The following is a 26,437-nucleotide window of genomic DNA, read 5'->3' as shown; positions in this document are numbered from 1 at the left end:
ACAGCAAAATTTCTTTAAACTAGGTCAATTTCATTAAATTCATGTTTGGCTCATCTTATAGAAAATCAGTTTGGTCATGCTTTTACTTTAATGATTCACTGAGAAAAAGACAAGAGGCCCAGAGCATTTCACTTGCATGTTGGAGACATGCCCACTTATGACAAGACTGAGAAGTTTTATTTCAGGTATTCCTATTTTTTTTAGTAGTTTGGGGCACAGTGCCACTAAAAGCGTACTCACTCTGAATGTGAGCCCAAACAAGTATTGTAGCTTAATTTTACTTATATGGGCACTACAAATTGCAGATTAGACACTACAAAAAATGTTGTCATCAAATGTGATGCAGACAAATTTGAACATGACATCTGCTAACATACAGCAGCAGATATGGATATTACATGTAGATGTACTCTACTGTGTATCGTTGGCTATTTCATTTGTGGGTCTCAGCAAGAAACATCTATTGCCTGTTTCAGTACGTTGAAACTAGAGAGTTCTTTTGCATGGTTTAGAGTAATTAACAGGTAACAGGTAACAGTTTGGCATACAGTAACTGCTTACTTGAACTGTTATAAGTGCTTTCTTTAGAGTAAACCTTACTCAGCACTACTGCTGCTGATAATAACCGGCATTTTTTGTGCCACACATGACAACTGATCACTGCTTTGTGTACATGTGTGCCATTATTTATTATGTGGGCTATCATGATTGTCACCACTATCCAAATGAGCAAAACTGGGAACTATACATCTGGAAACACATGCAAATCAGTCAACTGTGCATTAGACACAATTTATAACTTTTACTATGGAACTTGCCACCTGTGTACTACATGAAAGGGACCCTGTCTTTATAAATCTGAACAAGGCTTGTTTATAGTTTAAACAGAAGTACATTTTCATTTGTAAGATAAATGATAAGATTTAGACATTTTAATAAGGTTAAGTATCCTAAAACAGTGTGCAACTACTACCAAGTTGGATAAAATTTCATACACTGAAAGAGTGTAGCAATTTCCAGTGTCCAGCAGTGTATTTCAAAATGAGTAGTATGTTGTTTCATTACAGAAATTAAGTTCTACGGTGGTATAATATATTTTGTGTTCATTTACTATAATTTCTCTCTGTTATGAAATTAACAGCAATTGTTTAAAACTTTATTGTGTAATGTGCTCTTCACTCCAAAATATATCTGTATACTATGAATACTGTTTTCCAACAGTTGTTGCATGGCTCATAATTCCAAACCCATGGTCAGTGACATTCTTTGGTGGATACATTACATATAATTCTTGGAGACTCTTTGTGGCTGTTGGCTCTTTTGCAAGCTTTCTGGCAGCACTTCTCATTTATCTGTGCCCTGAAACGCCCAAGTTTCTTATGACAAAAGGTCGCACAGAGGAAGCATTGGAAGCATTCAAAACTATGTACAAATACAACACCAGAAAAAATCCAGAATCGTATCCGGTTAGTATCTATATGTCATGCATCTCATTTGTGAAAATACTACTGAGTTCATGAGAATTTGAAAAGTGAATTTTATAAATATATTTATTAGTTATGTATACCAGTGATGATATCAATGAATTTACAGAGAAGTGACAGTAGAAGACTAAATCAACCTAATATAGTATTTTCTACCTTGATTAAATAAAATATTTATAACACAAGGGACTAAGTGCCTCCACAAAAGACACTTTTAATTACTATTTTGTTCTTGATTGAAATTATGTTTAGTACATAATCAGTACATACATATCAGATTAATTAATGAATTTTAATGTCACAAAATGCATAACATTTGTCACAGCCCATGCCTGTGAGTATAAAGACTTTCCTTAGATGTTGTTTTTATCTTAAAATAGAGTACTTATTTATTCATTCCCCATGTATTTATTGAGGGAAACTGTAGAATGGAAATATGCAGTGAATCAAGAACTCAGTTTTTCAACTAATTTGTACTAATCCAGTAAGTGGTCAGATAAAAAAATCTAGTTACCAAGCAGTGGCAAGAGAACACATGTATAAAGGTATTTAAATTTCCAAGCTTTTGGAGCCAGTGGCTCCTTCTTCTGGCAGAAGGAATGAAAGAGAAGGAGGAGGGGTGAAGGAAAAGGACTCCTGAGGTTTAGCAAAGGGGGTGAGTTTGGAAAAGTTACCCAGAACCCTGGTCATGGGAGATTTACCAAGCAGAAAGTATTTCCTTCTTAGCTCATCTGGTAAGTCACCCTTAACCAGGGGTTCTGGACCTCTTTCCCAAATGCTTCCCATTTGCTAAACCTCACCAGTCTGTTTCCTTCACCCCTCTTGCTTCTCTTTCAGCCCATTTGCCAGAAGAAGGAGTCACAGGCTCTAAAAGCATTGGGTGGAGGGTGTGGGGATAGTATGTCACTGTAGGTTGGGGCCAGGATAATTATGGAAGCAGAGAATATGTTGTAAGAATAACTGCCATCTGTACAATACAGAAAAGCTGGTGGTGAAGGAGAGGATCCAGATGGTTTGTTCAAGTGCATGTTGTGCCAGAGGCTGAGACTTTGCTCTTGGCCACAGTTTGGCAGTGCCCATTCATCCTGTTGGACAGCTGGTTGCAGCAGAGGTGGTAAATGATGTTGTGGACTGACAAGACAGCCAGTCCACAGTGACGGGTAACCGAAAGGCACGCGCTTAAACTCATGCAGGCTAGAGAGGTCTGAAACAGGATACGTAATGAATGCTATAAAGAAAAGTACGTAGCTTCTGGAATACTTAACTTTAATCCATCATTGTTGTACATCGCTCTTGACGATAAAAGTGAGACTCTGTAGATAAATGCAATGTAAGCTAATGGCACCTTGCTAGGTCGTAGCCATGGACTTAGCTGAAGGCTATTCTAACTATCTGCTCTGCAAATGAGCGAGGCTTCGTCAGTGTGCATCGCTAGCTAAGTCGTCCCTACAACTGGGGCGAGTGCTCGTAAGTCTCTCGAGACCTGCCGTGTGGTGGCGCTCGGTCTGCGATCACTGACAGTGGCGACACGCGGGTCCAACATGTATTAATGGACCGCGGCCGATTTAAAGCTACCACCTAGCAAGTGTGGTGTCTGGCGGTGACACCACAAATGACATGGCTGCTTTCACAAGTGGCTTGGCCCTGATGGGATAGGATAAACCTTTGACAGGACTGGAAGAGGAAGTGCTGGGTGGATGGATTGCAACTGGGTCTTCCACAGGAATATGATACTTGTGGCAAAGGGTTGGGATTGGGAGTGGCATAGGGGTGGACTAGGATGTTGTGAAGGTTGGGTGGATAACAGAACATCACATTAGGAGGGGTGGGAAGGATCTTCGGTAGGATGTCCTTCATTTCAGGGTATGATGATAGGTAATCAAAGCCCTAGTGAAGGATGTGGTTCAGTTGTTCCTGTCTGGGGTGGTATTGGGTGACAAAGAGGGACTCTTTTGTGCCTGTTTCTTGGAGGTGGTGGGAGGATTAGGGGTGTGAGGAGAGATTTGTTTTTGGTCTAGGTTTGAGGAATAGTGCCTGTCTGTGAAGGTGTTGGTGGGACCCTCAGCATACTGAGCAAGGGAGGTCTTGTCACAGCAGATACACCATCCCCTGGTGGTCAGGTTATACGGAAGGGATTTTTTGGTATGAAAGGGATGACAGCTGTCGAAATGCAGGTGCTGTTGGTGGGTGGTGGGTTCAATGGGGACAGAGGTGTAGATGGAGCCATCAGAGAGGTTGTGGTCAACATCTAGGAAGATGGCATGCTGGGTTGAAGAGGACCACATGAAGTGCATGGGCGAGAAGGTGTTGATGTTGTGAAGGAATGAAGACAGAGTGTTTTGGCCCTTAGTCCAGATCATGAAGATATCATTAATGAACCTGAACCAGATCAGGGGTTACGTGTTTTGGGAGTCCCGGAAGGGCTCCTCTACACAGTCCATAAACAGGTTGGCAAAGAAGGGTGCCATGTGGGTACCTACGGCTGTGTCACAGATTTGTTTGTATACTTCCCCTTCAGAAGTGGTTGTGGGTTAGGATGAAGTTAGTAAGGTGTACAAGGAATGAGGCAGTGGATCTGGAGTCTGAAGGACATTGGGAAAGGTAGTGTTCAATAGCAGTAAGACTGTGGGTACGAAGGATGCCGATGTGCAGGGAGGTGGCGTCAGCAGTGATGAGTAGGGATCCAGGAGGTAAAGGAGTGGGGATAGTGGAGAGTCAGGAAAGTGAGTGAAGGAAGTGCTTGGTGTCTTTCACATGGGAGGCTAGATTACTAGCAGTTGGTTGGAGGTGTTAGTAAATGAGAGCTGAAATTTTTTCATTGGGGGCACAACAACCAGCCACAGTGGGGGGTCCAGAATTCTTGGGTTTGTGAATTTTGGGGAGCATGCAGCAGGCGGGTGTACAGGGTGTCATAGAGGTAAGGAGTGAAATAGATTCAGGGGAGAGGTTCTGGGAAGGGCCTGAGGTTTTAAACAGGGATTGGTGGTTGTGTTGTACTTCTCAGATGGGATTACTCTGGCAGAGTTTATAGATCGAGAAGTCAGATAGTTCTCAGAGGCCTGCTGCCAGGTAGACACTGCAGTTCATAACAACAGTGATGGAACCCAAATATGCTTCAAGCTACAGAACAATGCAACAGTATTATTAGTACCAAAAGTGATACTCTCTTAAGGCCACAGAATAGTGTGAAAGAGCTTATAACAATATTGCACTACAGAGACAAAGAATATATTTTCCCAATAACTCTGACCTGGTTCACAGATCTTTGGTACTGACTTTTGCCATTAATGCATTGGCTACTAAGTTAGCAATTAATTCAAATGCAGGCACTGCTGCAATCTATGATAAAGTCATAGTTATTCAAGATTATATTACATTCTGTTACTCTAGCCACGATATGTTGTGTTAAAGCAATGATTGTGGGTGCTGTGACTGGCATTCCATCTACAGATCCATAAATATTGCAGGCAATAAATACAAATACTTAACTAATGGTCTTTTAATTAATTTTTGAAATTTTTTGTTTGAAGTCCACTATGAAAGGCCAGATAGATCCAAAAATAAAACAGAGAAATAAATGAATAGTTTAGGTACTCAATTAATAGCTACTGTATTCTGACAAATAATTTATGGGTGCAAGTATGTTCTTCGTGACTTACAGTCCACCTTCTAAATTACTGAACAGTGGAAATATGAACTTATATTTGGGAGTGGCAATTTGTGCACTGATGTTTACTGCATACAGAGTGGAGGACCATGCAGTGTGTCTTAGTTTGAACCACATGTGACACAGTTTACATCTGAAAACTTCTACTAAGAGACTATTTCTATGGATAATTACCATAGGCATCGAACCTTATAAAAGCAGTATTCAATTGATTTCAGTGTTTTCCAGTTTTTTCAACAACTCTATTCAAGGATAAATTCTTCAGACAGACAGAGCTTCAGCATAAGTATAGTTGCAGTTGAAAACAGTTCCTAACAAAGCAAAGTCTGGACTAAACCATCAGAATTAAAGAATATGTATTCAATATTTTCTATCAAACTTGAGATGCTTCAAATGCAAAAATGAAGAATTTGATATATCACTACAGCAAAAATCACAAGTTTTGCTTATTCGAACAGTGTATGGATATTGCAGAAATTGAACCAAACAACTGAAAATCCAGAACAGAATGACAATGTAATATAGGTCAGATTGCTATTCACCCCATAGAGGAACCACTGGGTTGCAGACATGCACGCAGAATCTAGACTTTTAGATATTGCAAAGTATCGGACAGAGTCCTTATACAGATGTAGATCACTTGTGCTGAATGTCCCTGTTATTACATTGGCCAGACAGGAAGGGCCCTGTCTGTTAGGTTTAAAGAGCATCTGCCAACTAAAAGCAGTGATGGAACATGAGGATCTATATTTGCTGAACATCTTGTCATAATGGCCCATGGTCCCAAGCCTCTAAAAGATGCAGAACCTCTGCATAAGGAAGTCAGAGGATGTAAATTAGACACCCTTGAAGAACTGCAAATTTTTAAACATCTTATTATTGGTAGAGAAAATTTACTTAATTATCAGCTGCAACTAAAAAATAGAAATTATTTCAAAGGATTTCAACCTTTACTCCAGTGCAGTTGACCCACAGTCTACTTCAAATGGCCGATGCTGTTTCCTATCTGCTTTGTCCCTTTATTATAATGTGATTGTACACTGTGTCTCTGTGTATTTTGTATTATACTGGTTATGAAACCTAGTTGCTAAAGTGTTTCTTAATTTGCCTGTTTTATGTTTTCATGCCCTGACTTTGTAGCTAGTTCTCCGGCAAATTGTTTAATGTACTGTACCAATAGGTAGGTTTGTCCATTTGTAGGACTGCTTCCCATCACGATTTGTTTACAATTTATGTTTGTTCCAAGTAATTTGTACGTTAATTCACCCTCTAAGTATTTTGACATTTCTAGGCATCAAAATCTGTATTTCATTCTCTGCAAGTGAATACTCATTTTTATAATTTTTATGCAAAGTTCTTTGTCTCTTGCTTTTTCTGTGTTCCACAAAAATTTTTGAATAACATGTACTTTTTTCTTTAGTACAATTAGTGATTTGGAGTATTTCACTTTTTTCCTCCATATCTGTCTTAGGTTAAGAAGTTAGCAGATGAAAGTTACGTAAACATGGAGTTATCAACAAGCACTGACAATAGAAAGAGTACTTGCTCACAGATAAGGTCTGGTCTGAAAGAAGCAAAGCGACTGTTAGTGAAACCTTTACGGAATAGAACAATCATGATTGTCATAATTCAGTTTTCTACATTACTCAGGTAAGTTTCTGAAGTAGATTTTTAGGCATGCTGTAAAATTATGTTACCTTTGGTAAAAATGAATACAGTCATTAATTTCAAAAATAAGGAATATAATTAGTATCTGCTTAGTATAAAAGAAAAGAAAGATGCTCTCCCAAAAGCAGTACCTTCTCTGTTAATTAAAGCCATTATTTACAACAGTTCTACATCTACATCTGCATGTATATTCTGCAAGGCAACTTTCTGTGTGTGGTGTGTGGTGAAGGGTAATTTTGGTAACACTACCATTTTATCCCTTTCCCATTCCATTCTTGATGATACATGGAAAGAATGACTTTTGGTAAACCTCCTTGTGAGCCATAATTTCTTTTATTTTCCTCATCATGATAATTTCAAAAGATATATGTTAGTGGAAGTAAACTGTTACCTCACATCTTGAAATGTACATTTTGTAATTTTAGCAGTAAAACTCTTCATGCTATGCAACACTTTTGTTAAACAATTTTGCCTTTTAAATACTGGAAAATCCTTGATGGAATAATGACAATATTACGAGGGGCATTTGAAAAGTCCGTGCAAAGTCTGAGAGGTGGCACCACTGGCGCATATTGAAGTCGTTCAGTTAGTAGCATCCTTGGAAAGAACACACCCCAAGTTTCAGCCATATTGGTCTATTTCTTTGTGTCTGGCATTCGTGAGAATCAAGGAAGTCAAGCGATTGTCAAAAAAATGGACGAAAAAGAATTTCGTGTGGTGATTAAACATTACTTTATGAAAGGCAAAACGCCTCAGGAGACTAAAGAGAAGCTTGATAAACATTACGGTGACTCTGCACCTTCGATTAGAACAGTTTATAAGTGGTTTCAAAATTTTAGGAGTGGCCATATGGGCACAAGTGATGCTGAACGTTCTGGACGCCTTGTGGAGGTTATGACTCCAGAAATCATTGATAATGATATGGTGATGGAAGACAGAAGAGTTAAAGTGTGCAAGATTGCTAGTGCTGTGGGCATCTTGAATGAATGGGTACATAATATTTTGCATAAACATTTTGACATGAGAAAGCTATCTGCAAGATGGGTTCCACAATTACTCACGCTTGATCAAAAACGAAATCGTGTGAAGTGTTGCAAGGATAGTTTGCAGCTGTTCAGGAAGAATCCACAGGACTTCGTTTTGTCACTGTGGATGAAACATGGATACATTACTATACTCCTGAGACCCAACAACAATCTAAACAATGGGTTACCAAGGGAGAATCTGCACCAAAAAAGGCGAAGACCATTCCTTAGGCCGAAAAGGTTATCGCGACTGCCTTTTGGGATTTGCAAGGGATAATCCTCATCAACTATCTGGAAAAAGTGAATATTATTCATTGTTATTGGACCATTTGAAAACCGAGCAGCAAGAAAAACGCCAGAGATTAGACCTCAAAAAAGTCCTTTTCCATCTCGACAATGCACCAGCACACACCTCAGCAGTTGTGGTCATAAAATTAATGGAAATAGGATTCCAACTCATTTCACATCTCCCCTATTCTCCACACTTGGCTCCCTCGGACTACTATTTGTTCCCCAATTTGAAGAAATGGGTTGCGGGACAAAGATTTTATTCAAACAAGGAGGTTATTGTAGCAACTAATAGCTATTTTGCAGACATGGACAGGTCCTATTATTTGGAAGGGATCAACAAATTGGAACAGCACTGGACGAAGTGTATAAGTCTAAAAGGAGACTATGTCAAAAATAAAAAAGGTTTACCCCAAACACATAAGTAGTTTTTATTTTTGCACAGACCTTTCAAACGCCCCTCGTATGAAAAGGATAGATTACTACTCACCATATAGTGCAGATGCTGAAACACATACAGGCACAACAAAAAGACTGCTAAACAAGTGAACTTTCAGGCAAAAGGCCTTTTTCCAAAATAGACAACACACATACACTCACACAAACACAACTCACACACACGACCACTGCGTGTGACTGCCGATGCCAGACTGCGAGCAACTGCCCGTGATGGGAGAAGCAATTTGGGTGATGGGGGTAAGGAGGAGACAGAGGGGGGAGTAATAGCAGGGTAGGTGTGGGGAATGGTAAACTGCTGCTTGTGGGAGTATACAGGGATGTGATGGGAAGAGGATAGGGCAGCTGGTGCAGTCAGGAGGTTAGATGGAGGGCAGAGGGGGAGGAGGGGGGGGGGGGAAGGTAGAGAGTAGAAAAGGAGAGAAGTAAAAAGGCTCTGAGTATGTTGATGGAATAGAGGGCTGTGCAGTGCTGAAGTGTCAACAGGGAAGGGCAAATACTAATGAAGGTTGAGGCTAGGAGAGTAATGGGAAAGTAGGATATATTGCTACCTGAGCAGTTCAGAAAAGCTGGTGCTGGTAGAAAAGATCAAGACGACACGATGTGAAGCAATAATTGAAATGAAGAATGCTGTGTTGGCCAGCATGCTCAGCATACGGGTGGTCCAACTGTTTCTTGGCCACAGTTTGTCTGTAGCTATTCATACAGACAGATATCTTGTCGGGTGTCATGTGTCCACGTAGACTGTAGCACTGTGCTTGCATCTTAGCTTTTAGATCACATGACTGCTTCCACAGGTTGTCCTGCCTTTGACAGAATAGGTAATGCTTGTTACTGGAAGGAGGTTGTATGTGACAAGTCTTGCATTTAGGTCTACTGCAGGGATATGACCCATGAGGGAAGGGGTTAGGAGCAGGGGTGAAGTAGGAATGGACAAGGAGATTGCATAGGTTCAGTGGGCAGCAGAATACTGCTGTGAGAGGGATTGGAAGGACAGTGAGTTGGATACTCCATATTTTAGGGCACAAAAATAGGCAGTCGTGTATGCTGTCTACTTCGCAAGAAGGTCTTTGGCCAAAAACTTACTTGTGTAGCAGCCTTTTTGTGGTGCCAGTTTGTGACTCAACATCTCCACTATGTGGTAAGTAGCAATCTATCATTTTCATAATATTGTCAGTTTTGCCTTTTAACCTCACAGTGTACACATCCATGGCCAGTGTTAACTTTAAAGTAAACTTTCAGGCTGTGAGACCTATTTTGAGTGCACAGAAGGTGGCCAGTCTGGATTCTACCAGCAAGATGGCGCCGGGTAAAAGTGTACAAATTGCCGATCCCGCAGTTCCAACGAATTTCGACCGTAATAAGTGCAAAATATGTTCGAAAAGAGTTATACGAGGTATTCTGTGTATTAACTGTAATTACTGGTATCACGAAAAATGCGTCAAAGTTAACCTGAAATACTTTAACAGTGAAGAACAGTGGACATGCCGCCAGTGCATCATACAAGCAGCTGAATCCAAAGTAAACAATACTCTAAAAACGCAGGATCACATAATTACGTCGTTGAAACAAGAAATAATGGACCTCAACCTGAAGCTTGAAAGCCTACTGGTGAAGTATCATGAACTATTAGTGAAGTGTAATGAACTTGAAGTGGCAGTAACCAATAAAACCACGAACAATGAACTCTTTATCCGCACACCGAACGTAAATATCGGTAACAAAAACTGGCGTTTGACGGGACAACGTACTACGAGAAATAGTCAAGGCGTAAATCGTGCTCAGAATGCAATGCTCAGAAATCGTGTGTTGTCTAGCGCCACGTGTGATCGTAGCCCTGTAAAATCTGAATGTAAACAAACTGCAACTGAAAACAAAGCTAATGTGGGGGTACGCCTATGTGAAATGGATCAAGAAAGTGATTTTAAAAGTGTAACTACTGATAACCGCCGGGTCCAAGATGCTAGCAAGGTCAATTTGCAGTCTAACTTTGCTCAATATCTTACGCAAAGATCAACCCAAAGTGAACTATCCCCCACAAAGTGTATGAATAATCCGGCGACGAACATAATCTCTCAAGCACCAATATATGTGCAGGACAAAAACGACAGAAATTCCAGAACGTTACATAGCAAGAAAATCTCGGAAAAAATGAAAGTACTAATATTAAGTGACAGTCATGGAAGAGACTGTGCTCAAATACTGCAAGACAAACTAGGGCCCTCATACCAGGTAAAAAGCATAGTAAAACCTGGCGCCCCACTAAAAGAAGTGATAAAAAACGCAGAATATTTGACAAGAAGCTTCGGTACACGTGATACTTTGATTGTAATAGGGGGTTCTAACGACATAGACAAACCTCTCGATCTAATGTTGAAGCATGTGGTAGAACCATTGGATCCAATAATCGCTCTAAGTCACAAAATGAATATCATTATCCATCCTATACCCAGGAGATATGATGTTCAAAATTTAAATAGTAAAATTAATACTGCAAACCTCCACCTGATTCAGGCTCTGAATCTAGCTAAACACGCGTACAAAAAAAGAATTGCTGTGAACTTTGAAATAGAGAGACTAGCCAGAAACCATTTCACAACACATGGCCTACACCTAAACAAATGTGGCAAGGAGATTATCTGCAGTAGACTGGCCTTCTTGACAACTATGAGTGACAATAAGAAACCAAAAGTCAGAAACCATAAACAGACGCTAATAAGCAATTGGATAAAGACAAACAGGATGGGAAATAAAAAGAGTAATAGTGGCCATACTGTGCAAACTACACTAGACAAATGGGTCAAGAAGTCACAGAGACGAAACACAAACCCCCTGACCCCTCAAAAAGGTCAGGAACCTGAAAGGATCAAAAATGGGATGGTGAACATTATCGAGACATCCCTCCAAAACGTCAATGTGATGCCTCAACAGTGTGAAGTGCATGTGGATACTTTTCAGGCCCACCTGGAAGATGAGATGGCACCCAAGGACGACCAACAGAACCAGCACAACTGCTCAGAAGTCTGCATACCTGGAATACAGCACAATTTAAACTAAAGGTCAGTGACACAGTAAATATGACTTCGAGCCCCCTGAGTAAACCACACTCAGACCTGAAAATCTATTATCACAATGTCCAATCCTTGAGCAACAAAACTGATGACTTAAGCATTTTGCTGACCAGTGAACTCAGTGATATCTCAGTAGTATGCCTAGCAGAGCATTGGCTCTGCACTGATGTGGTTAAGCTAATCTCACTACCCAACTTCAAATTGTGTGAACACTACTCCAGATCAAACGATGGACATGGTGGGGTTGCCATCTTCATCAAACAACACATTGAATATAGCCCACTTCCTACCCTAAAGGAAATAGGAACAGATAAGATCTTTGAATGTGCAGCCATAAAGCTTACAGATCTAAATCTAATTGTAGCTACAATCTACCGTCCCCCCTCCAGTAGTATTAATGATTTTCTGTTAAAAATGGACTTGTTTTTATCCAAAATAAGTCAGTGGAAACAGGAGGTGATTATATGTGGTGACTTTAATATAGACTTTCTCACCCACAACAGAAACAGGGAAACATTGATTAACATTGCAAAAACTTATAATCTGCATGGCCTTGTAAACGAGCCCACTAGAATAACACCTACATCCAAGACAGCTCTAGATCAAATTTTTGCAAATAGAAATAAACTTAACCCAACTCTAGAAGTATACAATGCAGGATTCAGTGACCACCAAGCTGTCATTCTAAAGGTCGATGTTAGCAAAGATACCTCAAACCCAGCCCCACCTAAAACTTTACGAAGGTTTTTCACCCAAGAGAACTTGAACAAGCTAAATGCACTCCTTAGTAAAGAAAAGTGGACAGAGATGTACACAGTCAAAGATGTCAACACGAAATTCAACATATTTCTTGACAAAATGATCCACCACTTTGAAGAGGCCTTTCCGCAAAAACCAGTAAGAATAAATAATAATAGAAACAAGAGTTGGATTACACCAGCTATAAAAATCTCTTGCAAACATAAAAGAATACTCCACATGTTATGTAAACAAAGTAGTGACTCCCCCCAACTAACAGAATACTATAAAAACTACACATGTATCCTAAGAAGAGTGATAAGACAAGCAAAAAGGATGCAGAATGATGAGTACATTGACAAATCGAGCAATAAAGTAATAGCAATGTGGAATATCATAAAAAGGGAAAGAGGGGAAATGAAAGCTTCACATACGAACATAGAAATCAAACTCCACAATGAATATATACCTAATCCCGACCGAGCGAGGTGGCGCAGTGGTAGCACACTGGACTCGCATTCGGGAGGACGACGGTTCAATCCCGTCTCCAGCCATCCTGATTTAGGTTTTCCGTGATTTCCCTAAATCGTTTCAGGCAAATGCCGGGATGGTTCCTTTGAAAGGGCACGGCCGATTTCCTTCTCAATCCTTCCCTAACCCGAGCTTGCGCTCCGTCTCTAATGACCTCGTAGTCGACGGGACGTTAAACACTAACCACCACCACCACCTAATCCCGAAGTAGTGGTGAACTCATTCAACAATTTCTTTACAAGCATAGCTGAAAAACTGGTCCAAAATAATCCTAACACAAATTACCAACCAGCAAACAAAAAATATCACACATGTGCAGAGTCAATTTTCATTACCAAAGTCACTGAAAATGATGTTGCAAAAGCCCTCAGAGAGTTAAAAAATTCATATTCAGCTGGAATTGATGGTATCCCAGCAGTTGTAATCAAAAATTGTGAACACACAATTGCTGAACCATTAACTCACCTCTGTGACTGTTCTTTCCAGGCAGGTATCTTCCCTGAAGCTCTGAAACTTTCTAAAGTAATTCCTGTCTTCAAAAAAGGTGATAATAAAGATATGAATAACTACAGGCCTATCTCAATCTCATCCTGCTTTTCTAAAGTTTTTGAAAAAATAATGTCCAAAAAAATGATGGACTTCATTGAAAAAAAAGGTTTACTAAGTTTAGCTCAACATGGGTTCAGAAGCAACAAATCTACAGAAACTGCAGTATATGATTGCATAAATACGCTTTTAGAACTGTTAGATAGAAAACAACCCACAACAGGCATATTTCTGGATCTGTCAAAGGCTTTTGACACTGTTGACCACAAAATATTACTGGAAAAATTAGAACACTACGGTATCAGAGGAATTGCAAACAACTGGATTGCTACATTCCTAACCAATCGGACGCAGAGAGTCAGCATGAAATATACTAATAGACAAAGCAACTCAATAACCGAAATACTATCAAGTAATAAAACTGTAAAGCAAGGTGTTCCACAGGGCTCAGTATTGGGACCCCTACTTTTCCTCCTGTATATTAATGACTTGAGCCTGAATGTTGATGCACACAAAACAATAATTTTTGCTGATGACACAACTGTACTCCTCAAAGGGGAGAATACAGAGGCGGTGCAAAAAGCTGTGAACGTGGCTACTGATCAACTCAGCAATTGGGCAAAAATCAACAGATTAACCATCAACACCAAAAAGACAGCTTCCATGAATTTCCACACAACACAAAATGCAAATTACTCTCAGCCATCTGTCACTATAAATAACCAGTCAATAGATACCAACACTGTTTTCAAATTCCTAGGTCTGTGGGTTCAAGATAACTTGAAATGGAATACACATACAGGAAAGGTAAATGCCAGGATCTGTACTGGCTGTTATGCATTGAGTGTGCTGAAAACATGTACTAGCCTGAAAACATTAACCAGTGCATACTACGCTTATATACAAGCCCACCTAAAATATGGTGTAATATTCTGGGGAAATGCTCCAACTGCTCTGAGCACATTCAGAATCCAGAAGAGAGCATTAAGGATTATTAATGGGAGCAAACCCAGAGACTCCTGCAAACCCATCTTCAGAAAGTTAGAAATCCTAACACTGCCTTGCCTCTACATTCTTGAGACTCTAAAATTCTTCAGAAAACATATAGTGCCAACTGACCCCAGAGTCGTAAAAAATAATCAAATACATGAACACAACACCAGGAAAAACGCAAACCTGCATGTTATACGAACAAATACTCAACTGTGTCAAAAGGGAGTTTTCCACATGGGCCTCCAACTGTTCGACAATCTTCCCACTAATATTAAGTCCATTGAAGATAACATAGAATTTAGCAAAGCCGTGAAGTCATATTTGTTGTGTCACTGTTTTTACTCTGTAAATGAATACTTAGACAAGTAATCTTGCTGTTTGTGCTAAATTGAAAACATTGAGCAATATAATACATTAGAATACTATAGGCTTACATTAATACATGTTAACAATGTTAAATGACATTTTCCGACATCTGCAACACACTGTGTACCAACAGATCACATGGAATAAATAAATAAATAAATAAATAAACAACCCTACCACAACAAAGGTCAGAATTTAGTAACGATTGTGGTGTTGCTCACGTTGCTAAATACTGCATTTTTGGGCAACAACTAAGTTATTATGTGGCAGGTGTTATTAGAGCACAGTTAATAAAGTCATTTCATGTAATAATCAAAAAACTAGGCACTCATCTTTTTGTGTTTCCCACGCTGGTCTCATCGTAAAATCATGACTCAATCGTTAAAATCTAGGTGGTTATGATTCCAAGCTCGGATGCAAAGAGGCCAGGTTTTATTCTGCTATATTCAAAAGTTATGTAGATGCACTTCACAAACCATCCTTGAAGATTACACTTTTACTGGACAATGGTGATGTAAAAAAATAATCAGCACTCCAAAATTAAGTTACACTTCCTTTGAGTTGCTTTTATTGCAATATCACGTGACACACAAACATTACTTCACAATACAAAACATACTTGAAAACATCTCTCTCACAATCACTGTTAAAGTTCACATTTTATAAGTGGACTACGTTATGCGTCTTTCCAACATGACGTCCAACACTTGACTGTCTCAAGGTCCAACTCTCTAACAACTCAACAACTAACTAACTATCGCTTACGCACCCAAAAATCAGAGTTACAAGTACGTCAAAGATCATAGTGACAAAAGAAAGAATACACATAAGAATAATATCATTGCAATATAAACATATCGATTTATCACAAATGAAATCAAATCTGAATTTTGTCTCAGAAGTATGTTAACTACTTTGCAGAAACACAGTAGAATATAGCTAGTATCGAGAGGTTCAGGTGAGGTGCTGTAATGGTTGCATAATTCAAGTACCATTACACCAGATATCTAGCCTCATTGCTCCAACCATACACGAGCAGAGCTGACAGTTATATTAATATGGGCTCAAGTGATTTCCTGATCAGCTGTGATATTGTGTCCTTATTGTGATGTTCCCTGTGAATGAAGCTATTTTGTATATAGTAGATATTTCTCAGATCAATATAGTAGTTTTATTTAGACAGTTTCTCGCTAAAACCTGTTTCCAGAGGAACAATGAATTTTGTGAGCAAATTGACATGTTTACCATAGACAGCCCTCATAGTCCAGTTGTTGGCAATTTGTTTGTGAAGATTTTTGAGCAGGCATTGCAGGCAGCCAACAAAAGATCAGCAAAGTGATACTGCTAAGTCCATGATACCTTTTTGGTATTGACATGTGGAGAAGAGGTGTTGAATGTCTTCTTGCTACATTTCAATAGCATCAAGCCAAAAATTCAATTTACGATGAAGAAAGAGAGCAATGGGCAACTTCATTTCCTGGATATATCTGTGATCATAGGTTGGGTTTTAGGTGGTGGTGGTGGTTAGTGTTGAACGTCCCGTCGACAACGAGGTCATTAGAGACGGAGCGCAAGCTCGGGTTAGGGAAGGATTGGGAAGGAAATCGGCCGTGCCCTTTCAAAGGAACCATCCTGGCATTTGCCTGAAACGATTTAGGGAAATCACGGAAAATCTAAATCAGGATGGCTGGAGACGGGATTGAACTGTTGTCCTCCCGAATGTGAGTCCAGTGTGCTAACCACTGCGCCACCTCGCTCGGTGGGTTTTAGGCCATAAGGTGTACAGGACAGCTATATGCACTGATAGATGCTGCCATAAGGAATCTAATCATCTCCCAAAACAGAAAAAAAGAATTCTAATTAGAACCTTGGTGGATACAGCTAAAAATTTATGAGGTGATTTATTTGCAAAATGATCTTCATTGCTTGCATATGACCTTTAAGAAAAATGATTACTCCAGTAAGGAGGTGGATCAAGCACTCCATCCTAGAAGAGCAAAAGCCAGGACTAATGAGGAACAACCACCAGCAAATAGGAAATTTTCCCTCCCATTTATTGACAAGGTTATGATTTACATTGGGAAAGTTTTGGCCAAGTATGGAGTTGAATCAATGAATACATAAGAAGAGCTAAATTCCAGGTTGTGGGCAAGTATACATGGGAACCACAAGGAGGAAGTATTAACACCTGCTTAGCTTAACACCCAAGGAACTGATACCTCAGACGTATAGACAAATCAGCCTTAGCAGAACATTCTTTTCTGAGGTGGAAATCATGATAGAGAATTCAGTGAAATGAGCATTTTAGCAAAGACTACACATTATCATGTGCATATGTGTAGAGAGATCATAGAGATTTATGAATGCCATAATAATTTTAACGGAAAAGAAGGAGGTGTTAAATTAGTTAAAATATGGATATCGACTTTTCACCATCATAGTGATGATTGATTGCTTTTAATAGAGAACAGTAGCACAAGCCAAAGATAATCATGCAGTTGGCATAATGTGGGGAACAGGAATGCCGTCTATGTATCGCTAAAAATTCTGAGACCTCTTAACTCTTGATGTAGTCGCTGTATTACTTCTGAAGATATCTATCACAATTGGAGATGAAATGTTAGGGAATGCTTTTATACATCAACTGTCTCTCATTCCAGAAGTTTTAACTAAAATGGAAGTTTCTCTTTTGTTTTTATGTGTATAACATTTCTTTTTATGATACTGAATTTTGTGCTTAATTTTATCTGATACACCTACATTTTTTAATGAATTCTGATTGTCATTTATGACTTCCTGCCCAAAAAATCAGTTTCTTTCTACCTTTTTATCTTTTTGTTTGTTGCATGTTACGAGTCTATGGTCACTTGAAATTCAGAAGTGAGTTACAACTATTACATCAAATACAATTTCTTTAATTATTCATAAAAAAACAGTCAACTTTTTTAGTTCCATTTGGACCAATTTTATCTTTGTTTTATCCCGGAAGGAACAAACCCACTGTTCGTCTTTGGAAATTCTACTAATGTATGACCTCTCATTTCTGAAATGATAAGTGAGGTTTCCTGCTAACAAGTCATTCTATGGTTTTTGTCCTACTTTCACATTCAAAACTTCTATTATCACCTTGTAATTGAATTTGCTTTCATTTATTACCTTCTGTAACTCTTGACAATGTTCTTCTAGACTGTGACAAGAATGTGAAAATGTGGTGTGACCAGAGCATGGAAATGGATGGTGCATATCGGAGGTCATAGTGAATCTGACTAATACAGCATGCAAAATAACAGAATTTCTATTCCTTTTTGAACATACATTGTATGTTCTAAAAGTTCATTTAGCCAGAAACTTGTAAACTTCATATTAGTTCTATAAAAATTTTATTTCCTTTCTTATTCAACTTTGATTCATTCAGTCCAACAATCTCTGACCTCATTTTCATGAGAACTATGATGTATTCACATTTATCAGTCAAAGTTGTTATATTTAATGTTCTTATATTAATACCAGACATCAGTATTCTCCAGTGTATAATTTTGCCTAAATGAAACATATTACAATCATTTTTTTTTAATTTCTGAGACTCAGTTTATATACTGAAGTGTCAAAGAAACTGCTATAGGAATGTGTATTCAAATACAGAGGTATGTAAACAGGCACAATAGAGTGCTGTGGTCGGCAACACCTATATAAGAAGCAAGTGTCTGGCACAGTTGTTGGATCGGCTTTATGGCAGGTTATCAAGATGTAAGTGAGTGTGAATGTGGTATTACAGCCAGTGCATGAGCAATGGGGGAAAGCATCTCCAAGGTAGTGATTAAAAGGGGATTTTCCCGTACAACCATTTCACGAGTGTACCTTGAAAATCAGGAATCTGGTAAAACTTCAAATCTCTGATTTCGCTGTGGCTGGAAAAAGATCCAGCGAGATTGGGACCAATAACAATGAAGAGAATCATTCAATGTGACAAAGTGAAACCTTTCTGCACATTACTGCAGATTTCAATGCTGGGCCATCAACAAGTGTCATCATGCGAACTATTCAACGAAACATCATCAATATGGGCTTTTGGAGCCAGCCCACTCATGTCCCTTGATGATTGCATGACACAAAACTTTATGCCTTGTCTGGGCCCATCAATGTCGACATTGGACTGTTGATGACTGGAAACATGTTGTCTGGTCAGATGAGTCTTGTTTCAAATTGTATTGAGCAGATGAACATGTACGGTTATGGAGAAAACCTCATGAATCCAGGGACCCTGCATGTCAACAGGGGACTGTTCAAGCTGGTGGAGGCTCTTTAACGGTGTGGGACATGTGCAGTTTTAGTGATATGGGACCCCTCATATGTCTAGAAAAGTGACACGTACGTAATCATCCTGTCTGATCACCTGCATCCATTCATATCCATTGTGCATTCTGACAGACTTGGGCAAGTCCAGCAGGACAAAGTGACACCCCACATGACCAGAATTGCTACAGAATGGCTCCAGGAACACTCTTCTGAGTTTAAACACTTCCGCTGGCCACCACAATTCCCAGATATGAATATCAATGAGCATATCTGGGATGCCTTGCAACATGCAGTTCAGAAGAGATCTCCACCCCTCATACTTTTACAGATTTATGGACAGCCATGCAGGATTCACAGTGTCAGTTCTCTCCAGCACTACTTCAGACATTAGCTGAGTCCATGCCATGTCATGTTGTGGCACTTCTGCATGCTAGCAGGGGCCCCACACGATGTTAGACAGGTGTACCAGTTTCTTTGGCTCTTCAGTGTAGTTGAAGGTAATTTAAACAGTTTTTTCTATTAGCTGTCTTGCTAAGAGTACCACTTACAAAATTTTTATTTATAGTTAACTTAATTAATGTTGGTAAATCTCTTCCAAAATACATTGTGGCAGATTGCAGTCATATTAACCTCATATTGCAAGGTTACCACTTTTACCACCTCTTCTCTACTTTTTTATTAATTTACACAGTACATATTTCAAAGAAATAAACATTGTAAAATGAGCCTAAATTGTTCCTGTTTACCATTATTTTTCACTGAGAGATGTATATTTGCATAAATATACACCACAGCTCAATAGTTTGGACAAGACACTATATTATAACACTATATTATATACAGTTATACTGAGTTAGCAGAAATGAAAGTATGAGTACTTACTCCACAGGACAAAGTGAAGGGAATGAATGATGCTGCTCTAATTAGAAGTATGTGTATGTCAGGGGAAAAATTGTCTATGAAATAGACTGCTCTAGTTTTTATGTGTATGTGTGTGTCCCGATCTGTTATGTATCTTTGTCTAATTTCTGTACAAATGGAATAATATTTATTTGAATAAATACTAGTATTTGGAAAAAAATTACATACTATCTATGGAGAATAGTGATTTACATGTTATACACTTCTTTCTACTCCAGAACATGACAAAGCACGTCATTCATTGATGAACAGAGCAACCATATGAGCTATTTATAGCTAAAATTATCAGTCTGTTTACATTGTGTGACTGTGTCTAAAATAAAAAGAAGTGTATAAACTTTAGTAATTAGTGCAATATTTCTTCAGCTTCCAGGCATGTTTGTAATATCTTCTGAAATTTAATACAATATATTTGAACATTTTTGTTGAACAAAGATAGATCTACATATTTGTTGTAAAGGACAAAGAAAGCAGTGAGACTTTTTAATTACCATGCATGTCCATTTGGCTTCAAGTTTTTCTAGTTAGTACTTTTTTACTTTTTAGTGTGAATACTATACGTCTTTGGCTACCGCAGATGTTTGCATCAGCTGAGGAGTACATAGAACACCACAAATTTATGAATAACACTAATGAACCTGTGTCAATGTGTGAAATGATATCATTTACTGGTGTTTCAACCTCTTCCACAACCTCAAATGAAGAATTCTGTGGAGTGGTAATGTATAATAACAGAAAAATGTTAAAAATATTAATATGCCTGTGTCACTTGATATAGTAAATCACATATTCATCAGAAGCAAGTCCTGGTACAGTCAGTTGATTGCTGCACTTGTTCTTGGCTAAATTATAGTTACTATATCAATACCTTTAATAACGGCAGTTTTTGGTTTTGCACATTGTCTTCAGGTAATAGCTTGTGGCTTAGCTCATGCATTTGTCTACTGAAACAAGTGCAGTGTACACTAGTAAAACCAATAATATAATGATATAAATATAATAGAGGGAAACATTCCACGTGGGAAAAATATATCTAAAAACAAAGATGATGTAACTTACCAAATGAAAGCATTGGTATGTTGATAGACACACAAACAAACACATACACACACACACACACACACAAAATTCAAGCTTTCGCAACCCACGGTTGCCTCATCAGGAAAGAGGGAAGGAGAGGGAAAGACGAAAGGATGTGGGTTTTAAGGGAGAGGGTAAGGAGTCATTCCAATCCCGGGAGTGGAAAGACTTACCTTAGGGGGAAAAAAAGGACAGGTATACACTCGTACACACACACATGTCCATCTGCACTCATACAGACACAATCAGACATATGTGTGTGTGTGTGTGTGTGTGTGTGTGTGTGTGTGTGTGTGTGATAATATTGTCAGAGGCAGAATTTCCTAGTAAATCTTTTAAACTGGTAAGTAATTTTAATTCCTTCATAAATCATCTTCAAACTTTATTGGCCTGTTTTATGGAAAAAATCAAAGAAAGAGTGGCTGCTCTCAATTTAATGTCTGCTTGTGTCTGTATGAGTGCAGATGGATATGTGTGTGTGTGTGTGTGTGTGTGTGTGTGTGTGTGTGTGTGTGTGTGCGAGTGTATACCTGTCCTTTTTTCCCCCTAAGGTAAGTCTTTCCGCTCCCAGGATTGGAATGACTCCTAACCCTCTCCCTTAAAACCCACATCCTTTCGTCTTTCCCTCTCCTTCCCTCATTCCTGATGAGGCAACCGTGGGTTCCGAAAGCTTGAATTTTGTATGTGTGTTTGTGTTTGTTTGTGTGTCTATCAACATACCAACGCTTTCATTTGGTAAGTTACATCATCTTTGTTTTTACAATAATATAATGAAAATGAGTAAATTCATTACCCTCAGTCACCAATTTTTATGAACTTTCAGCACGCTGCAGGTGAAAAATAGGTCTGCAACTTGTCTTGTTATTGAAATAAACATTGTCATAAGTTGCATTGAGAAGTATCTGTTGTATTCCTTGATGGTGACTAGTTTTGGACACCTGTGTCCATTTTCAAACCATCTGTACTGTAAGTCAGACAAATACAGACGTCAGGCCAGCTGCAGAAACTGCCCTCAAGACAGAGCTACAATCATCTATTTCAGTTATCAATTTTTATTGATAAGAAGTGCACAACAGAATAAAGGGACTCTTTTCTGAACAGATCTCACACCTGACAAGATGTGTTAGAGGTTTTTCTCGAATAATCTGTTTTAATTCCTGCTGGCATTTTTTGTGAGATTGCCAATGTCTTTGATCACTTAGATTGTATAAGTTTTGAAAACAAAATAATACCTAGTGGTACTCATGACAGACTCCACACCAACACACCTGCCTTGATTGAGGCTGCCTCTGGACACGGGGTCCTGCGTTCGATTCGCAGCCACGTTGAGGATTTTCTCTGCCCGGGGTTGGATGCTTGTGTTGTCGTCATCATCATCATCATCATCATCATCATTAGGGACAATGGCTAGATTGAACTGTGAAAAAATAGGACTGTATAAAAATCAGGACTTTGTACGGGTGCTGATGACCATGCAGTTGAGTGCCCCACAAAACAAACCATGTCAGAACACCACACAAGTAAAACTAAGCTAAAGACGAGATATCATGAGCTACCATGCACAACCAAGTTTATTACTTAATGAAATCCTGCTTGGATTTTCATAAATAACTTGCAATTACTTTCATAAAGTATCTGACCATTTGGACTGCGTTTTCATAAAGTATCTGACCATTTGGACTGCGTATTTGCAAATCCTTAAATAGTGTAGGAAACAATTATCACTGTTCATAAGAACCCTATCATACTGAGCACAATACCTGTTTTCTTCAGAAGTAATGTGCATGTTCATATAACTGTTAAACATTTGCAAAGTTATAGTGACTGTCTATCAGTTCAATTCCTCCCCCCACCCCCCACCCCCCACCGCCACCCCCACCCGCACAGACACACATCTTGGTCACTTATCTCTCTCTCATTGGTGGTAACACTTCAGAAAGACCAGGTCTGTTTACAAGTCAGGAGGTCTAAACTACTATTTCACATGTAGGTTGTCAGAGTAGTTGTTGAAGACAGTTGTCAGACAATGTATTCAGTGTCATTTCACAAGACTGTATGTCCTTACTGCCACTGATTTGCACATAGTTTTCCCACATGATCATGGGTATGTTAAAATCAACACATACTGTACCCATATCCTAAGGATATTTCTGGGCTATCACATTAAGGTCATCTATGAATGACACTAATACCAATGTGTCTGACTCTAGTGGTCAATAGAAATATCCAATTAATAACCAAGTCCACTAAACACAGTTACTCTTGTCCCTATTAGTTCACGCTCAGATTCTCTTTCAATGTTTCTAGATTTAATGCCTCTGGTTGTTACTGTAGACACTCATCCGTCTGAGGATCTAATCAATTTTTCCAATATACATTTCACGTATTGTTGAAAACTCCTCTACTCTCTACTTTGGTTTTCAACTCTCAGTTCATAATGAGATGTGGTGTCCGGCATCTTCCAATGAGAGACATGAGCTAATGGACGTTGCTGCAAAAACTATGGCAGTTGACAATTAATATCTGAGATTCTCACTCTTTGGTTTGTCATCTGGTATTCTGTAATAATTGGTTTATCTGACTATCTGTCGATGTGTGGTTTCCCCCCCCCCCCCCCCCCCCATTCCACACATGCTGTGCAACCCAAGAGACTGTATTTGTGTACAGTGGACACATGATATACCTACTGTGACTTCACACAAGTCTGCATTATTTACTTTAGGTCTAGGAATCTAAGGCTGATCTGGTCGCAGAACCAGTGAGGCCTCTGGTTTAACTCCCTCTACTCATCTCCAGATCAAAGGGCCCCAATCTATCAGAATGATGCTGTAGCTCAACAGATGTGCCAAGACCTCTTGACTGAAGTTACCTGGCCTCACTGTGTCAACCAGTCTCCAGAAAGAACTGATAATGCTCTCAGAACCCAGGCAGGTGCCAGTGTGAGCAATGATCTCGAGCTGACTGCAGCATGTGCTTTCAATTGCTCCTGTGGTGGTGTCAGAGGAAACCTAGTAAACAATTACTCCCGAGATACACACCAGGTGCACATTTGCTTTGTTTCTCTCCCACAACCCGATTTCTCTAAGAGGGGCTGTCATTCTCCTGTAAAACCAACATAGAAGAGTGTCACACTGCATACATTTCCATACATCAGCGTGTATAAGAAATAATAATAATAATAATAATAAAGTTTAAATAGAAGGAAACAAAACCAAACATTCAACACAGACCAAAAGAAATTTTACCAGACAATAGATAACACACACATTAAAATATACAATCCACCAAACATAACAGACATGGAACACTTCTGGAGCAACATATGGTCAAACCCGGTACAACATAACAGGCATGCACGGTGGATACAAGCAGAAACAGATACATACAAGATGATACCACAAATGCCTGAAGTGATAATTTTGCAACATGAAGTCACCCAAGCAATTAATTCTACTCACAATTGGAAAGCCCCTGGAAAAGATAAAATAGCAAATTTCTGGCTAAAGAAGTTCATCTCAACACATTCACATCTAACTAAGTTATTTAACATATATCTAAAAACAAAGATGATGTGACTTACCAAATGAAAGTGCTGGGAGGTCGACAGACACACAAACAAACACAAACATACACACAAAATTCAAGCTTTCGCAACAAATTGTTGCCTCGTCAGGAAAGAGGGAAGGAGAGGGAAAGACGAAAGGATGTGGGTTTTAAGGGAGAGGGTAAGGAGTCATTCCAATCCCGAGAGCAGAAAGACTTACCTTCGGGGGAAAAAAGGATGGGTATACACTCGCACACACACACATATCCATCCACACATATACAGACACAAGCAGACACATGTAAGTTGGTAAGTCACATCATCTTCTGATTTAGATATATTTTTCCTATGTGGAATGTTTCCTTCTATTATAAATTATTTAACAGTTACATTGCAGACCCATACACATTCCCTGATAAACTTACACATGGAATAACTTATCTGAAACCTAAAGATCAAGCAGACACAGCAAACCCAGCTAAATATCGCCCCATAACATGCCTACCAACAATATACAAAATATTAACTTCAGCCATTACACAGAAATTAATGACACATACAACACAGAACAAAATTATAAATGAAGAACAAAAAGGCTGTTGCAAAGGAGCACGAGGATGTAAAGAGCAACTGATAATAGATGCAGAGGTGACATATCAAGCTAAAACTAAACAAAGGTCGCTACACTATGCATACATTGATTACCAAAAAGCTTTTGATAGTGTACCCCACTCATGGTTACTACAAATATTGGAAATATACAAAGTAGATCCTAAATTGATACAGTTCCTAAACATAGTAATGAAAAATTGGAAAACCACACTTAATATCCAGACAAATTCAAATAATATCACATCATAGCCAATACAGATTAAGCGTGGAATATACCAAGGAGACTCATTAAGTCCTTTCTGGTTCTGCCTTGCTCTGAACCCACTATCCAACATGCTAAATAATACAAATTATGGATACAATATTACTGGAACATACCCACACAAAATCACACATCTGCTATACATGGATGATCTAAACCTACTGGCAGCAACAAATCAACAACTCAACCAATTACTAAAGATAACAGAAGTATTCAGCAATGATATAAATATGGCTTTTGGAACAGACAAATGTAAGAAAAATAGCATAGTCAAGGGAAAACACACTAAACAAGAAGATTACATATTGGATAACCACAGCAACTGCATAGAAGCGATGGAAAAAACAGATGCCTATAAATATCTAGGATACAGACAAAAAATGGGAATAGATAACACAAATATTAATCGAGAACTAAAAGAAAAATATAGACAAAGACTAACAAAAATACTGAAAACAGAATTGACAGCAAGAAACAAGACAAAAGCTATAAATACTTATGCTATACCAATATTGACCTACTCATTTGGAGTAGTGAAATGGAGTAACACAGACCTAGAAGCACTCAATACACTTACACGATCACAATGCCACAAATATAGAATACATCACATACATTCAGCAACTGAAAGATTCACATTAAGCAGAAAGGAAGGAGGAAGGGGATTTATCGACATAAAAAAACTTACATTATGGACATATATCTAAAAACAAAGATGATGAGACTTACCAAACAAAAGCGCTGGCAGGTCGATAGACACACAAACAAACACAAACACACACACAAAATTCGAGCTTTCGCAACAAACGGTTGCTTCGTCAGGAAAAAAGGGAAGGAGAGGGAAAGACGAAAGGATGTGGGTTTTACGGGAGAGAGTAAGGAGTCATTC

The 26,437-nt window shown here is 38.8% G+C and overlaps 1 protein-coding gene across 2 annotated transcripts in view; it reads left to right on the top strand.

Annotated features, from left to right (window-relative positions):
- The window catches only part of LOC126263657 (synaptic vesicle glycoprotein 2A-like), a 232,581-nt gene that overhangs the window by 100,615 nt on the left and 105,529 nt on the right, over nucleotides 1-26,437 (top strand). For both annotated transcript variants that reach the window (XM_049960763.1, XM_049960764.1), the window contains 3 exons: nucleotides 1,222-1,466; nucleotides 6,623-6,801; nucleotides 20,597-20,768. In XM_049960763.1, the coding sequence (XP_049816720.1) occupies nucleotides 1,222-1,466; nucleotides 6,623-6,801; nucleotides 20,597-20,768 (596 nt within the window). The remainder of the gene's footprint in view (nucleotides 1-1,221; nucleotides 1,467-6,622; nucleotides 6,802-20,596; nucleotides 20,769-26,437) is intronic.

The sequence above is a fragment of the Schistocerca nitens genome, chromosome 6, assembly GCF_023898315.1.
Source record: "Schistocerca nitens isolate TAMUIC-IGC-003100 chromosome 6, iqSchNite1.1, whole genome shotgun sequence".
Classification (NCBI taxonomy): domain Eukaryota; kingdom Metazoa; phylum Arthropoda; class Insecta; order Orthoptera; family Acrididae; genus Schistocerca; species Schistocerca nitens.
This window is presented reverse-complemented; position numbering and strand designations above follow the sequence as displayed.